At 38.0% G+C, this 16,240-nt stretch overlaps 1 protein-coding gene across 1 annotated transcript; it reads right to left on the bottom strand.

Moving 5' to 3' along the window:
* Nucleotides 1–3,600: 3,600 nt before the first annotated feature.
* LOC138868644 (uncharacterized) lies at nucleotides 3,601–4,277 on the bottom strand. The gene is made up of 2 exons (XM_070146209.1): nucleotides 4,051–4,277; nucleotides 3,601–3,877 (listed from the first exon to the last, which is right to left on the bottom strand). Exons 1-2 carry the CDS (start codon nucleotides 4,275–4,277, stop codon nucleotides 3,601–3,603), a joined length of 504 nt encoding a protein of 167 aa, XP_070002310.1.
* Nucleotides 4,278–16,240: the final 11,963 nt, after the last annotated feature.

Here is a 16,240-nt window from a genome sequence, read left to right as displayed (position 1 = left end):
AGATGAAGAATCACTCGAAAATCATACGATTCTTGTAAAGAATCAAAAGATTATTGTAAAACTCACATGAAACAAGTCTAAATCATCTCAGATCTATATAGATCTAAGAGGTTCAGAAGAAAGAAATTAGGGTTTTCGAGGAGACCAACACAGAGGTGAAAAACATGCTTAGAAATCCATATATCATAGTCGATATAGGACGATCTTACTCAGAATCATACTGGAACAGCCTGAAACAGACAAGAAAGGAGCCATAGATGCAAGCCAATTAACCCTGGTCCCTTGAGGGCCCCGGAGATGGCAATACCAACGTGGGAGAGGCTAATAGAGGCCTGAGGGTGGTGAGAAACCACTATAGATAGCCATATATGAGTGATGGTGAGGTCCAATTAGGGTTAGGTTTGAGAGCATTTGAGAGAGAGGAGGGATTTCAGGGCGGCGGATGGTGGAAAATGAAAGGGTTTGGGGAGGGGGGCGTTTGGTTTATTTTGGGTAAGGGTTGTTTATGGCCGTTGATCTCTATGATCAACGACCGAGATTGAAAGGGTTTTGGGGCTGATATTGGGTTGAAATAGGGCTGAAATTGAAATAAAAAATAGGCCAGATTTTAAATGGCCACTTTTAATAACTACATAATTTATAAAAATAATAAATGAGTTCTAAAAAATATTTTCGTGTACTAAAATGATTTAAAAAAGTTATTTAACATTTTAAAAATATAAAAGACCATTTTATGCATCAATAATGTAATTATACATTAGTATGGGCTATTATTGCAAAAATGTGCAATTTAGCCTAAAAATATTTAAACACTATATTGGCATAAATAAAGAATTTAGATGACTAAATCATCACAAAAGTAATTTGGAGGATAATTATTGGATATTTTATAAATAAAAAGAGAAGAAATAAATTGTTTTGGAGCTTTTAAAATTATAGAAAAATTGTAAAAATGCTTATGCATGCTCATAACTGCATATGTGCTATTTTGAAAGTATATATATGTATTAAAAATATATGAGGAAAAATTGGGTATCAACAGGTGCCCCTCTTTACCTGGGAAGAATGAAAGAATTTTCGGGTAAATAAATGATAGCCAATTTTGACCGGACGAGATGTTTTGAAAGGCAGAGGCCGGAGTTCGGTCTTGAGTTGCCTACATATCCCTGGTTTTATAGGAATCATGCCATGTGTAGTTCTAGATTCATTGGTGGAATATACCAATGAAGTCATTGCAAGAACAGACACAAGATTTTGGAGTGGATGCAAGAGTGGTTATGGTGAACGGTCCAGGTTTGAGATAGTTGAAGGAACTGGAGAGAGGTCGCTCTTGCTAGGATAGTGGTTGCTTGTTGGTCACCTGCAGGTAAAAAGATGCTACGGACATGTATTTGTGCGAAAATTTAAACATGATGCAGATTCCCTTTGGACCATAAGGGTTGTCTTTGGACGGTTAAAGATGACGTCCGTGGACCATGATGTCTTGGGCCATGAATTGTTTAGTTAAGGATTCGCAGTCCATGAAATGGTATTCTCGAGCCATACAGATGGTGCCTGCGAACCATGACGCCTTTGAATAATGATATGCAAATTTGAGGGATCCTCAGGCTATGGCATGTTGTCTTCCGGCTATGAGGATGATTCCTTTTAGACTATGATACCTTTGGATAGATTGACAATATTTCATCCCATGATATGCGATAATATGATGTTAACAAGACAAGGCATAGTCTTGTGAAATGGAGGGCAGAGCTTAGCCGGATCGAAAAACAAACAGATGGTACCAGAATAGAGCAATATTCATGCAAAGAGGGACAATGCTTAGTCTCATGCAAATGTGGAGGCAGGGATTAGCCTCATGCAGATATGGAGGCAAGGATTAGCCTCATGCAAATATGGAGACAAGGATTAACCCCATACAAATATGGAGGCAAGGATTAGCCTCATGCAATATGGAGACAAGGATTAGCCTCATGCGGTATGGAGGCAGGGATTAGCCTCATACAGATATGGAGGCATGGATTAGCCTCATACTGGTATGGAGGTAGGGATTAGCCTCATGCAGTATGGAGGCAAGGATTAGTCTCATGCAAATATGGAGGCAAGAATTAGCCCCATGAAAATATGAAGGAGGGGATTAGCCTCATGCAAATATGGAGGCAGGGATTAGCCTCATGCACGTAAGGAGGCAGGGATTTGCCTCATGCAAATATGGAGGCAGGGATTAGCCTCATGTAAGTATGGAAATAGGGATTAGCCTCATAGGGAGGCAATGATTAGCCTCATGCAGGTATGGAGTCAAGGATTAGCCTCATGCAAGTGGGGAGGCAGGGATTAGCCTCATGCAAATATGGAGGCAGGGATTAGCCTCATGTAAGTATGGAGGCAGGGATTAGCCTCATAAGGAGGCAAAGATTAGCCTCATGTAGGTATGAAGTCAAGAATTAGCCTTATGCAAGTGGGGAAGTAGGGATTAGCGTCATACAGGTATGGAGGCAAGGATTAGCCTAATGCAAGTGGGGAGGCAAGGATTAGCCTCATGCAAATATGGAGGCAGGGATTAGCCTCATGCAAGTATGGAGGCAGGGATTAGCCTCATGCAAGTATGGAGGCAGGGATTAGCCTTATGCAAATATGGAGGCAATGATTAGCCTCATGCAGATATGCGGGACAAGGCTTAGTCCCATGCAAAGAGCGAGTAGCGAATAAGAGTAGTATATTTCTTAGTTGGAGATATATTCGGTGTCTGAGGGCTGGATCGATAGTGAATTTGCTTTGTGTATACATGTTTGCGAATGCTATAGCCATGTCAAATGTACTTGTGTTCAAAGAAAAATTGTAAGTTTTGTGAGGGGAGGTTGGTTCGTGCTTCTGTTTGCTGGCCTTGCTTTGCTCCGTTCTGGAGGCCTTTTCGAGTTTCCCTGGGTAACACCTGACTGTTACGGAAATAAAGCTTTTTCGAAAAAATGTGTAATTATTGATAAAACTAGAGTCATTTTAGAAACATATTGATATATCAAGTGATTTTTAGATGAACTAGTGGTTGTAGCACATTTCAGAGACATTACAGCTTTCTCCTGTTAGGATTTTGAGGGTCCTCCTCAAAATTTTGCCCAGTTTGGTAGAAGATCCTTCGATTATTTGCGGGCAATGAGCCTTATTAAACCATCTCCGGAATTTTGAGAATCCTTCTCAAAATTCTACCCCAGTTTCTTAATCGATTTCTGATTGTCTGACATATGTTGGCTTGGCTGGGCTTGCTCCGGAATTTTGAGGGTCCTCCTCAAAATTCTGCCCCAGTTTTTGATCTTGGGGGAAATGGAAATTTTATTATGATATGACCGAACCCATAAGGCTGCCTACGTATCCCCTCTTAAATGGGAATCAGGTCAAACGTAGTTCAATTACATCCGATGAGAAAATGTAAATAATCTAAGCATAGTATCTCTTGACTGCGTCTGAATTGATTGGTTTTGGCCAGCTTTCTCCATCCATCTCTGCAAGTATGAGTGCTCCTCCTGTCAGCACCCTGTGAACTATGTAAGGACCTTGCCAGTTGGGAGAGAATTTTCCTTTGGCTTCATTTTGATGTGGGAAGATCTACTTCAGCACCAGCTGTCCTGGCGCAAGTTGCCTTGGTTTGACCCTTTTGTTGAAATATCCGGACATTATATTCTGATAAAGCTGACCATTACATACTGCATTCATCCTTTTTCCATCGATAAGGGCCAATTGTTCATAGCAACTTCTTATCCATTCTGCATCGCTGAGTTTGACTTCCTGTATAATTCTTAAAGAAGGAATCTCTACCTCGGCTGAAATGACAGCTTCAGTACCATAAACCAGCATGTAGGGAGTTTCCCGGTTGATGTGCGAACTATAGTGCGGTATCCCAACAAAGCAAAAGGTAGCTTCTCATGCCATTGTTGGTGGTTCTCTACCATCTTCCTTAGTATCTTCTTAATGTTTTTGTTGGCTGCTTCTAGGGCTCCATTCATCTGAGGTTTGTAGGCTGTGGAATTCTTGTGTTTGATTTTGAAAGTTTCATACATGGCTTTCATCAGATCACTGTTGAGGTTGGCAGCAGTATCAGTAACGATGGACTCAGGAACTTCGAACCGGCAAATGATACGACCTTTGACAAAGTCTGTGACAAACTCAGCGAATGGCCAAGGTGAGCTTGTTGCATTGAGCTTGTTTGGCGGCACTTTTATCATATTAGCATGTACTTGGAATTGGAAGCATTTGCGGTCATACTGGATGCAATCCGTCCCCATGGTCATCCAAAAGTAACCGGTGTAGACATGTGATTTTTGACCCTCCCCAAGATATTTTATATTTTCGCATGTAAATATCTAATTTAGGCCTAATATCGCTATTTTAACTAATTTTGACAATTTTACTTTATTTTATTACAAGAAAATAAAAATTACAAAAAAAATAGGTTCATTAATGTTTTGTAGTCATTTTTAATCTTGAAAAATACCAAAAATAGTTTTGTTTTAATGGTCAGTCTTATTTTAACAGTTATTTTATTTAAGTAGGACTAATTAATAAATGAGATCGTATTTTTAGTCTCGTTCGTGGGGAAAAAATAAAATTTGGGCTTAAACGACCCATTTTTATGCCTAATTTTCGGATCTAGCATATAATTCCCAAGCCTATAATTCCTAGGCCCATATTCCTTAACCTAAAAATCCATACAAAAAGCCTAGACCTAGACACTCTACAATCAGCGAAAAAACACAAAAAAGAGAGAGGTATTCGCCGTTCTTGGCAAAAATATCGAACCCGATCCCCTTTACTTTTAGTCGGCTTCATTCCCTTTTCCAAAGAACCAAAAAAAGCTTAAGATTGATAAAACCTAGCAGCCGAAAAGGACAACAAAAAAATCAGACGCTAGACCTATACACTAAAGAGAGTAGCGCCGTTTTCCTGAGAGACAAAAAAAATCAGCCGATTGAAGAATAACGTGTAATGCCTCATTCGTGGATACAAAGCAGACGTCTCCATCTATTGTCTTTGTTGACATTTGCTGTATACTTTTTCTTCCTATTATCATTCTTGGGAAAAGAAAGAGAAGGTGGTTGCGAAAAGCAACAGGAATTCAACCTAAGTTTCCTTACATGGTTGACTCATTTGAAAAGAGGAGCGCAACTTCTTTCCAGAGAGCATGCAAGATTTCGATTTTTTTTAATAAATCTCAGTTGGATTGAGTTTGAGATTCTCATTGTCATCCTCTTTTTCGCATGCCGATGTCAATTTGAGGTTCCGGTTCGCAATTTGGCGTTTCAATTCAAGGATTGTTGCTTTGTTTAGCCCGATTGACTTGCAATTTTCAGCTTTGTTCACCAATAAAAGGTCTATTTCTAAATTTTTATTCTCATTTTAGTGTGTTACGATAGCTCCGTGCACGTGTTGGTTGATTTTGTTTCTAAGTTATTTGAGTGGCACGTCTTAGTTTTTAATTAAATTGCTTTAATTAGTTTTTATTTTGATTGTGATGTGCGTAGTCTTGACTCTTGAATAAATGCTTTTAATTGAGTAGACGGAAAAATTGGAGTTTCTTTCTTGGTAAGAAATAAGAATGGGCCATAAGGTAGGTTTTGAACCATAAGGAATCTGGCCAAGTAATAGATCATATCAGCTAGCCTATTTGCTCCCCAATAATATCTTGTCCATAAATGTGGCACCACAAAAATCTCAAAGATTAGGAAAATAATTCAAATGCTCTAGTTGCTTTAAGCGCAATTAAATAAATCATCGTGACAACGGGTACGGTTCCCGTGGCAGAGTCATGATACGTAGATCTCAATTCGGGTGTGCATTTCATGTGACCCTACCATAATTATGAATAATAATAACCAAATACGCATGTTATAAATTTGGGTGTGCATTTCATGTGACCCGTTTCCAATAATGTTAAATAAAATAAACATGTCGTAAACCGTGGGTTCATTTCATGTAGCGTGGTTTACAATGTGTTTTCAAAAATAAACAAGTGTAGAACGATCTTGAATTTTCTTAAAAACTTTAAAGCGGTTAGAAAGTTAAAAACGCACGTAGGTTTAAAATGTGTAATTAATAATTTAATTAGGCCAAATATTGATAATTTAAGCGACCGTGCTAGAACCACGGAACTCGGGAATGCCTCACACCTTTTCCCGAGTTAACAGAATTCCTTACCCGGTCTTCTGGTTTTGCAGACTTTAAATGGAGTCAAATTTCTTCGATTTGGGATTTAAAATAAATCGGTGACTTGGGATACCATAAACTATTCCAAGTGGCAATTCTGAAAAATAAATAAATAATCCCATTTCGATTTATGTCACTTTAATTGAAAAAACTCCTTTATATCCGCCCTTCCGAGGGTAGTGAAAAGGAGGCGTGACAGCTCTGGCAAATCTGTTGGGGATAAGAACCCAGAACTTCTGGTTCAAGGTTCAAAATTCGAGCTTAGAATATCTGTTATAATTGGCTTTATTTATTATCTAATTTTTTATATGTTTGAACCTAATGTGCTAAATGCCACTTTTTTACCGCCTTGATATTATTTGAACTGTATATAAATTGTTACAAAACTCTCCTCTCTCTGAGTCTTCTAAATCATCTGGGAAGTATGCACTTCGTGTGATTTCTTTTCTGTTAGAGCCATATCCCAATTTTGGAATGAGGTTCGGACAAGTTGCAAAGCCGGTGAAGCTTCTGTTTTCCCGGTACGCTGCCCCCCAGCTCGAGCTGTCCGCTCGGGTAAGCCAGGTCTAGAACAAATAAACCCAGGTTTTTATGCCTAGAATAACATAGCCTCATACCGGATCCCTAGTAGGAACGCTTGTTTGCATCACGTACATCTGACTTTGGGGACTCAACACAGGGGTTGGGTCCATCTAGGACAGGTGTACCCCAAAAATAAAAGACCACCCTGATGCATTTTATGTGTTATATTTTGCAATTTTCAAGGGTAAAAGGGTCATTTGGCGGACCAATGATGGCTGAGGATAAATGAGAAAAAAATAGGGTGAAGTGTAAAATAAAGCAAGTAGGGCCCAGTTATAATTTTCTTTCACGCTTTTTCAAGAAAAGACAAAAAAAAAATGAAAATGAAAAAAATCCAAAAAGATTTGCACTCTCCCATTATTTTTTTTCAAAAAAAAAAATCAGAAAAAGGGGAAAAAAAAATCCAAAAACAGTTTAAATATTTCATCATTTTTCAAAACAAAAGAGAAAAAATATGTTTTCTCTAAATTAGTTGTTTTTTTAATTCTCGCCCGTATTCAATCTGCCCGAACTATGCATACCTGATTCTCGTCTTTCGGGGCGTGATACGTAGGCATCCCACATAGGGTCCGGTTTTCCTAGTAAGTTTTAGGTTCTTGGCTTCGCGAGGTCTTAGCCAAATCTTGCATTTTTAGCCACATAGGTTAATTTTAGAAAAATAGTTACAACCATGTCTTGCATGTGTCTAGTAGGGAATGTTATTGTCTCACATAGTGTTGGTTTCGGTTTTCTCATACAGGTGTGGATCTACTTACCAGAGTTTGAGCATGACAGAGCCCCAGGACCATCTAGTCAGGATCGCACATTCAGGAGTGGATTAAAAGGAGTTTTTCTTTTCTTTTTAATGCTTTGAGTCTATTGTTCTTTTTATGTCGTCTTTTAACTTCTAATTTTGTACAGTAATGTCGAGTGTTTTTAATATATTTCCTATTTTGTATTGAAAAAAGATGTGTAATAAATCAAAAATCAAAAAACAAAAAATTTTGCGTTTTTATATTTCTGTTAGATGTTTTCTTTAGAATACTAACTCTAGAAGTTAAAAAAAAATATTTTGTGGTTTTACTTAGGAAATTAATATCTAGAACACAAAAAAAAATTGCTTTTATATTTCCTTTAGTACATTAAGACTAAAAATTCAAAAAAAAATGAGAATTTTCTTTTAGTACCTCTTTAAAAGTTTTCTTTAAGATATTAATTCCCAAAAATCCAAAAAGATTTTCTTTTCAGGTTCTTCTTTGCGAAATTAATGAAAAATAAATTTAATTTTTTTTTTATTTTCACTAGAACTTTAGGACATTGTACATAGAAGAAAAACAACATTCTTTATCTTTGGTTTATTTGCAGAGTTTCTCCCTTAGGTATTCAAATTGAAATCCAAAAATATTTTTTATCTTGTTCATTTCTCGTTTCGCAATCTTTCTTCAGGGATATCAAATGAAAATTCAAAATATTTTTTTTGGCTTATTCTTTAGATTTTCTTTCTAAAAAAAAATCAAAAAAATATTTTTCTCTTGTAGGGTTTTTCCTTATTAATTACCCATAGAGTATTTGTTTCAAAAAGAAAAAAAAAGAAAAAATATGCTCAAGTTTAGAATAGGTTATAGAACATTAAGTCTAGAAAATTCAAAACAAAAAAAAATTTGTTTCTTTTATTTCCCTTTTCTCATTAGAGTATTCATTAAGGTAAAAAAAAGAAAAAAAGAAGAAGAGAACATTAGTTTGTTTACTTTATTCCCGATCTTCGCGAACGACACAAAGATCTGATTCATGCAGCGTCATGATATGTACACAACCTACATAACGTTCGATCGAATTATTTTTTTTATTTTATTAAAAGAAAAAGAAAAAGAAGAAGAAAAAGAAATAAAAAGGGTGAAATTATGGGATGTGAGAAATGAGAGGAAAGAAAGAGTGATAATTAGAAAAAAAAGAGGAGAAAGGAAATAAAAACCAAGTAGTGCTAGAAAAGAAAAGAAAAGAGAAGATTCAAATGAACAAAATTGGGATGATGCCAGTGACCTTGTGACCCTCGAAGTCATTCTAGAATCGTTAATTATTGCTAGGTGAATTGTACGCAATGTGATATTTTAGCTTTTAAATGCCCTAATGCTAACAGGATGTCCCCATTTTGTTCCTTTTATTATCTTCATTGAGTAGAAGGGTGGTTGGTTTGTGGTTTTTAAGTAACTCATCCATACAACACAAGGTCAGAGAGCAAAGTAGCCATGGCTGGCAAAGAGTTGAACACGGGTGCTACTGATCCGTCTAAGGAGATGGTTGAGTCAGAATCTAAATTGAAAGAAGAGGTCTTAAGGTTGAAAGGACAGATGACCGAAATATACCAAGCTTGGATTAGTGGGCGTCCTCCACCATCAGTTCCCACTAACTACACTGAAAGCCTTGTCACCATTCCGCCACTGTCACAAGTCCAGGATGTCTCCCCACAACCTTTTCACATTCCACCCCCCAGAACCACCTCATATCCCGCTTCTTTGACCACTCATGTTTTTGTAGCTCATCCACCCGCTACCTTTCCTCGATCCTCTAGAAATACTGTGTTCAAAATCCCCGATGCCCAATACCATGCTCTAGAACCAATTTTCAAGGTCTCGGGTCCATACTCTTACGCTCCTCATTTTGACCCTCTCGGTGAGACTGCAAAGCCTGCTAAGATAGTGGAGCAAGATGAGATATCCAGAAAGCTGAAAGGGTTTAAGATGACTAAGTTTAATTTGTATGATGGGCGTGGAGATCCAGTAGCCCATTTGAGGAGTTATTGCAGTGAAATGAGAAATGTTGGCGGGAAAGATGAATTGCTGATGGCGTATTTCAGTGAGAGCTTGACTGGGGTAGCTTTGGAATGACATACCCATAAATGTCGGTAAGTGGCATACATGGGATGACATGGCTCAAGATTTTGTGCGACACTTTCAGTACAATATAGACATTGTGCCAGACCACTCCTCCCTATCTTAGACGGAAAAGAAACTCAAGGAAAGTTTTAGGGAATTTTGGTTCAAATAGAACGAACAAGTTGCTCGGGACAGTCCTCTCATTGATAGAAAAGATGTTATTGAGCCCCGCCAATGACACGACCCAGTGGGCATTCTTGCTAAATGCTTTCAGCCTCAATACCGACCCCATGAATACCCCTGAGCTCCACATGATCCACCCCAGTATTATCCTCCGAACAACATCTGGCCATCTTTCCAACCACTAGGTCACTCCTTAAGGTGAGCACCAGTATCCCAAAATTCTCGTGCGCCTTCACAGCATTTTCAAGCATCCAACAATCCTAGAAAACTTAGGCAGGGAGGGAAATAAAGGCAAAAAGATAATTTCACGCCCATTGGAGAATCCTATACAAACTTGTTTGAAAAGTTAAAATATTCTGGCCTGATTAAGCCTCTCCTCGGCTATACTCTGGACCCATATGCAAAAGGTTTTGATCCTACTGTACGGTGCATGTTCCATTCTAATGTCCAAGGGCATATCATCAAAGATTGTCGTGCTTTGAAAAGGGAAATAGAAAGAATGATTCAAGAGAGGATAATTGTGATCAAGGACAATGACAGGGGATATGCAAATTCCCTTGGGAACTTGCTAGCTGAAGTTAATAGTATTGAAGTTGGTAATGGTCTTGGTAATATTGATGTGGAACTCAGTAGCTAAGATGCCGAACTTGGTAATTGGAAAGACGCTCCTTTCTTGGCTAGCCGGGGAGGAGTCTTGGTGGTTCATTTTGTTGTCATTTCTGTTGTCCGGGTTATTTCAGGGTTGTAATCCGGATATTTTCTTGTGACACAAACCCTTCTGTATTTTTATTTTGCCTAGTTCCTTTAGTCGTAGTAACTCATTTAGTGTTGTCTAGGTTTGTTCCAGGGCTGTACCCCAATTTATTTTGCTTGTTTTGTTATTCAAACCCTTTCACCATCTGTCTAATGCAATTTTCTGCTTTCTGTTATTTCTAGTCATTTTTGTTCAGCTCTCTTCTCCTTTTTATAGTTCTTTCCATGCTGGCCCTAGTGACATGACATGCACGCATAATTCTAGGTCTAGTCTTAAAAGTTAGTTTAATCATGAAGCAATGAAATAATTTTGAAGATGATAGAGACGCTTGAGGGCAATAAGTGCAGATTTGGACATTTTGAGATCATTTGAAGCCCGAACTGTGTGAAACTGGGTAGATAGTTTGGAAAGTTAATGGGACGACAAGAATTTGTTACAAGAGAGTGCGTCCCAACAATTTGAAGCAAGAAACTTTGAGTTCAAGTGCATCTCAAGTTACAAGATAAAGTCAAGAAAGTTTTCTCCGAATTGACGGAGGATATCCATTGTGAAGAGGGAATCACCCAACAAGGGTTTTGTACTTGACAAGGCGCTAAAGAAAAGTGGAAGGCATATCAGTGATATAAATGTCGAAGCCGTAAAAGAAATATTGTGCATGATCTTCAATTTTCATCCTCAATTGCATGTGTTGCACTTGGCATTTTCAGGGATTGGGAGGCCCTCTTTCAGCTACCCAAATATTTATACCATTTGATACCCTTTTGAGCCTGTACTGATTTCTTTGACCTCCCCTCTTTTGGAATCAAGTTAGAGTCATATAAAAAGTTTATGTTCCCAGAGGTTTATTTTAGAAAGTTCATTCCAAAAAGAAAATTACAAAAAAAAGAAGAGAAAAATAGAGATAAAGAAAAAAAAAGAAGAAAAAAGAAGGAAAAAAAAGAAAAAAAGAGGAAAAGAAAAAAAGGAAAAAAAAAGAAAAATAGCAACAACAAAACGTATCTCTGTGAACTACGTTTGACCTGATTCTTGTCACCACAAGATACGTAGGCAGCCTTACGGTTCAGTCATACCAAATAACATATTTCATAATCCCACGAAGTCGAGAGTGTGAAATTCCATAAAAAAAGAGAAAAACGAGTCAAATTCCTTTGTTTCAGAATTGGGGCAAAGTTTTAAAATGGATTCCAAAAGTTGTAAATAAATTAACCTTGTTATCTTAGTTGTTTTGAGCTTTTGTGATATCTTTTCTTTCTAACTATGTTCAAAAGGAACATTACAGTCCAAAAAGACCTCCCAGATAATCTTTTGAGAGTGCTGAGTTAGCCATGTCAGGAGCATATAATGTTTTTACTATGGTCAATGCCTTGTCATCTACAAAATCAGAGGAAATAAAAAGAAAAGAACAAAATGAGAGAGTCTTATCGGTGAAAACCTTCACAGGCACCATAAGGCGATGGTGAGTTGGGAGAAAGAACAAAATGAGAGAAGCTTGATGGTGAAAACCCTTCGGGCACTAAAAGGCGAATAAGGATTGTGAATCAAATTGAATAATCGGAGCATTGAAGCCCAGTTTCATGGTTTAGGGGTATAACAAGAGTTGAACATCCGACTTGCTTGACAAATTAGGCCGCAGGTGCATATCATGGTCATTAGAGTTGGTATCCACATTTGATAAGTTTTTACTTTGTAGTTTTCTTGTTAGGAATCATCTTTTTCCATTGTCCTTTACTTTGTTCCTTTTGTCTCGTTTACTTCCTCTTCCTTAGTCTGTTTAGTCAGAACAAGTGAGAAATGACTTCAAAATTTGCCACCATCTTTCCAATTGCACAAAATGGGATCTGGCTAGCACATCAAAGTGGCATAAGCCAGGAAAGAACAACAAGCGCACTGAGTTGGTAACTATCAATATGCTTTGAGATTCATGTGAAATACAAAGGGTCGATATATGTCAATCCATGAACAATGCAATAGATAGTGGGTGTTGGGTTTGAACGGATCAAAGGTATTTTCTGTGATAAGGTTGATAGAGGAAGTGGTTAACCAATAACAAGCAAGGTCCTGCAAGTGGAAATCAAAGCTATCATGGAAAGTGAAAGAGCAATAGACCTCAAGGCCAAGGCCAGTGGCCTACGTCAGGAAAGAACAGCAAGCGCAATGAGTTGGTAAAAATCAACGTGTTTTAGGATTCATGTGAAATACAAAGCTTCGGTAAATGTCAATTCATGAGCAAAATGTAACAGATAGAGAATGTTGGGTTTGAACGGATCAAAGATATTTTCAGTGATAAGAGTGACAGAGAAAGTGGTTAGTCAATAAACAAGCAAGGGTTTTGAGTTGAAACCAAAGTTATCATGGGAAGCGAAGGAGCAATCGCCCTCAAAGTCAAGGCCACAAACCAACCACCATATTTATAAACTCACAAGTTTTCTTTGTTTGAAATTGGGATGAAAATTGTTTCCAAATCAAAGCTTGGAAGTTTCAATTTTTTAAGTGTCGTGCTCAAATTTTGTCACCACAAAGGCGGTTTGAGAAGGGGAAAGAAAAATTTGTTCGATCTACAGGAACCCTCCATGAGGAAAAGCATGGTTCAGGGGCAAGGAATTTTGTTCGTTCTCTAGAGATCCTCCAGGAAGAAAGCATGGCTCAGGTAAGTTCATTCTTGGCTTTTCAGGATCCTCCTGGATAATGGGATTTAATTTAAAATTGTCAAGACCCTCCTGGATAATGGGATTAATTTAAAGTTCTTAGGACCCTCCTGGATAATGGGATTAATTTAAAGTTCTCAGGACCCTCCTGGACAATGGGACTTAGTTAAAATTCAAAACATTCATGAGTAACAAGATCTACCATAGGCTCTGCCTTGAGGAAATATAAGTTGGCTTTGAAGTTTTCATTCTTAGGATGAGATTCAATTTGAAATTTTCAGGACCCTCCTGAATAATGGGACTTAGACTTCCCTTAGATGTTGAGATTTAGCATAAGTTTCACCGTTAGGAAGTTGAATTTAGCTCTGAAATTTTCACCCTTAAGATGAGATTTGATTTTAAATTTTAGGACCCTCATGGATAATGGGATGTAGTTTTAAGACCTTCATAGATAACAAGATTTAGCGGAAGTCATACTTTTAGGAAATATAATTTAGCTTTAAAACTGCCATGCTTAAGATGATATTTAATTGGGAATTTTCAGGACCCTCCTGGATAATAGGATCTAGCTTTTAAATTCTTGGAGATATTGAATAACATAATTCAATTAACACTCACAGATGTGCCCAGCTACCAAACTGTGGTAGAAAAATTTCGTTTGTATTATTTGTTTTGTTGAAGTCAGGCACCCACCTGGAGAACAAAGGAAGACAACACGAGTTTCAAGAATGGAAAGCAGTTCAGGCCCAAGCAATCAGGCGCCCACCTGGAGAACAAGGGAAAACAAATCAAGTTTCAAAGTAAAGCGGGTCGAGTTCAGCAATCAGGCACCCACCAAGAAAACAAAGGGAAATCAATTCAAGTTTTAGAGGAAAGGAAGACAATTCAAGTGTTGGAAATCAGGAGCCCACCTGGAGAACAAAGGGAAAGCAGTTCATGTGGTGGAAATCAGGAGACCACCTGGAGAACAAAGGGAAAGCAGTTCATGTGTTGGAAATCAGGAGCCCACCTGGAGAACAAATGGAAAACAATTCAAGCATTGGTAATCAGGAGCCCACCTAGAGAACAAAGGGAAAGCAATTCAAGTGTCAGTAATTAGGAGCCCACCTAGAGAACAAAGGGAAAAACAATTCAAGTGTTGGTAATCAGGAGCCCACCCGGAGAACAAAGGGAGAGCAATTCAAATATTGGTAATCAGGAGCCCACCTGGAGAACAAAGGGAGAGAAATTTAAGTGTTGGAAATCAGGAGCCCACCTGGAGAACAAAGGGAGAGCAGTTCAAGTGTTGGAAATCAGGAGCCCACCTGAAGAACAAAAGGAAAGCAATTCAAGTGTTGGTAATCAGGAGCCCACCTGGAGAACAAAGGGAAAGCATTTCAACTGATGGAAATCAGGATCCCACCAGGAGAACAAAGGAAAATCAATTCAAGTGTTGGTAATCAGGAGCCCACCTGGAGAACAAAGGGAAATCAATTCAAGTGTTGGTAATCACGAGCCCACCTGGAGAACGAAGGGAAAACAATTCAAGTGTTGGTAATCAGGAGTCCACCTGGAGAACAAAGAGAAGCAGTTCAAGTTTCGAGGAAAAACAATGCAAATGTTGGTAATCAGGCACCCTCCTAGAGAACAAAGGGAAAGCAATTCAAATGTTGGTAATCAGGCACCCACCTGGAGAACAAAGGGAAAGCAGCAATGTTCAAAGGAAGACAACACACGTTTCAAGGGAAAACAGTTTAAGGTAACAAAGGGAAGACAATTCAAGTTTTGGTAATCAGGTGCCCGCTTGGAGAAAAAAGGAATACAATTTAAATGTTGACAATCAGGCGCTACCTGGAGAATAAGGGAATTTACTTCAAAATGCAATTCAAGTTAGCAACAAAAGAAACTCGCGGCAAGAATGCGAGTCAACAGCCCGAGATGATCAGCGGAAGTTAGTCACTATCCAGAATAAAAAAAAAAGAAAGGCAAGAAGTGAATCCAAAGGCAGAAGTTGATGAAAATCGTGAGCTATTCAAGACATGACTGAAGTCACAAGCATGGTATGTCTGGTTTTGATCCGAAAAGCTCAAAAAAAATGAACTAACACCTGCAACTAGCAAGCGTTAAGGTTCAAATCTAAAGTCTGTATGAAGAACCATTCAAGACTCAAGATCAAGCTTCAGAAGACTTATAGATAGGAATTTTGTAACTCATAGTTGATAAGCTTAGTTAGTCTTTTTCATTTTTGATATAATAACAGGAACCGCAGACCGGAACCTCGATGACACCTCAATCGGCTCTCCACCTCGGCATACTCCATCATCTAATTCACTTCTAAACTACACATGGTCTGATTCCTTTATAGCCAAGGATATGTAGGCAGCGCAGATGTCAGGTCTCGGTCACATTCTCCTTTCTTTTAGATTTTGGTCTCTTTAAATAAGGGCCGGGTCAAAAAACCTATCTAGTCGTTCTTTGTCTGAAAACTTTTCGCGTTTCCAGTCAAAGAGGGGCAGCTGTAGACATGTGAGTTTTGACCCTCCCCAAGATTTTTTATATTTTAGTATGTAAATATCTAATTTAGGCCTAATATTGCTATTTTAACTAATTTTGACTATTTTACTTTATTTTATTACAAGAAAATAAAAATTACAAAAATAAATAGGTTCATTAATGTTTTGTAGTCATTTTTAATCTTGAAAAATACCAAAAATAGTTTTGTTTTAATGGCCTGTCTTATTTTAACAGTTATTTTACTTAAGTAGGACTAATTACTAAATAAGATCGTATTTTTAGTCTCGTTCGTAGGGAAAGAATAAAATTTGGGCTTTAACGACCCATTTTAGGCCTAATTTTCGGATCTAGCCTATAATTCCCAAGCCCATAATTCTTAGGCCCATACCCCTTAATGTAAAAAATCCTACAAAAAGCCTAGACCTAGACACTCTACAATCAGCTAAAAAACACAAAAAAGAGAGAGGCATCCGCCGTTATTGGCAAAAATATCGGACCCGATCCCCTTTACTTTTCATCGGCTTCATTCCCATTTC

This window comes from Nicotiana sylvestris, chromosome 5 (genome assembly GCF_000393655.2).
Source record: "Nicotiana sylvestris chromosome 5, ASM39365v2, whole genome shotgun sequence".
NCBI classification, from domain to species: domain Eukaryota; kingdom Viridiplantae; phylum Streptophyta; class Magnoliopsida; order Solanales; family Solanaceae; genus Nicotiana; species Nicotiana sylvestris.
This window is presented reverse-complemented; position numbering and strand designations above follow the sequence as displayed.

Bases quoted from the DNA above. Each gene is read 5' to 3' on its own strand.
- LOC138868644 (XM_070146209.1), bottom strand. From the start codon at position 4,277: ATGGGGACGGATTGCATCCAGTATGACCGCAAATGCTTCCAATTCCAA. The intron at 3,878-4,050 runs GTATGAAACTTT...ACCGCACTATAG, and splicing joins AGTGATCTGATGAAAGCCAT to TTCGCACATCAACCGGGAAA.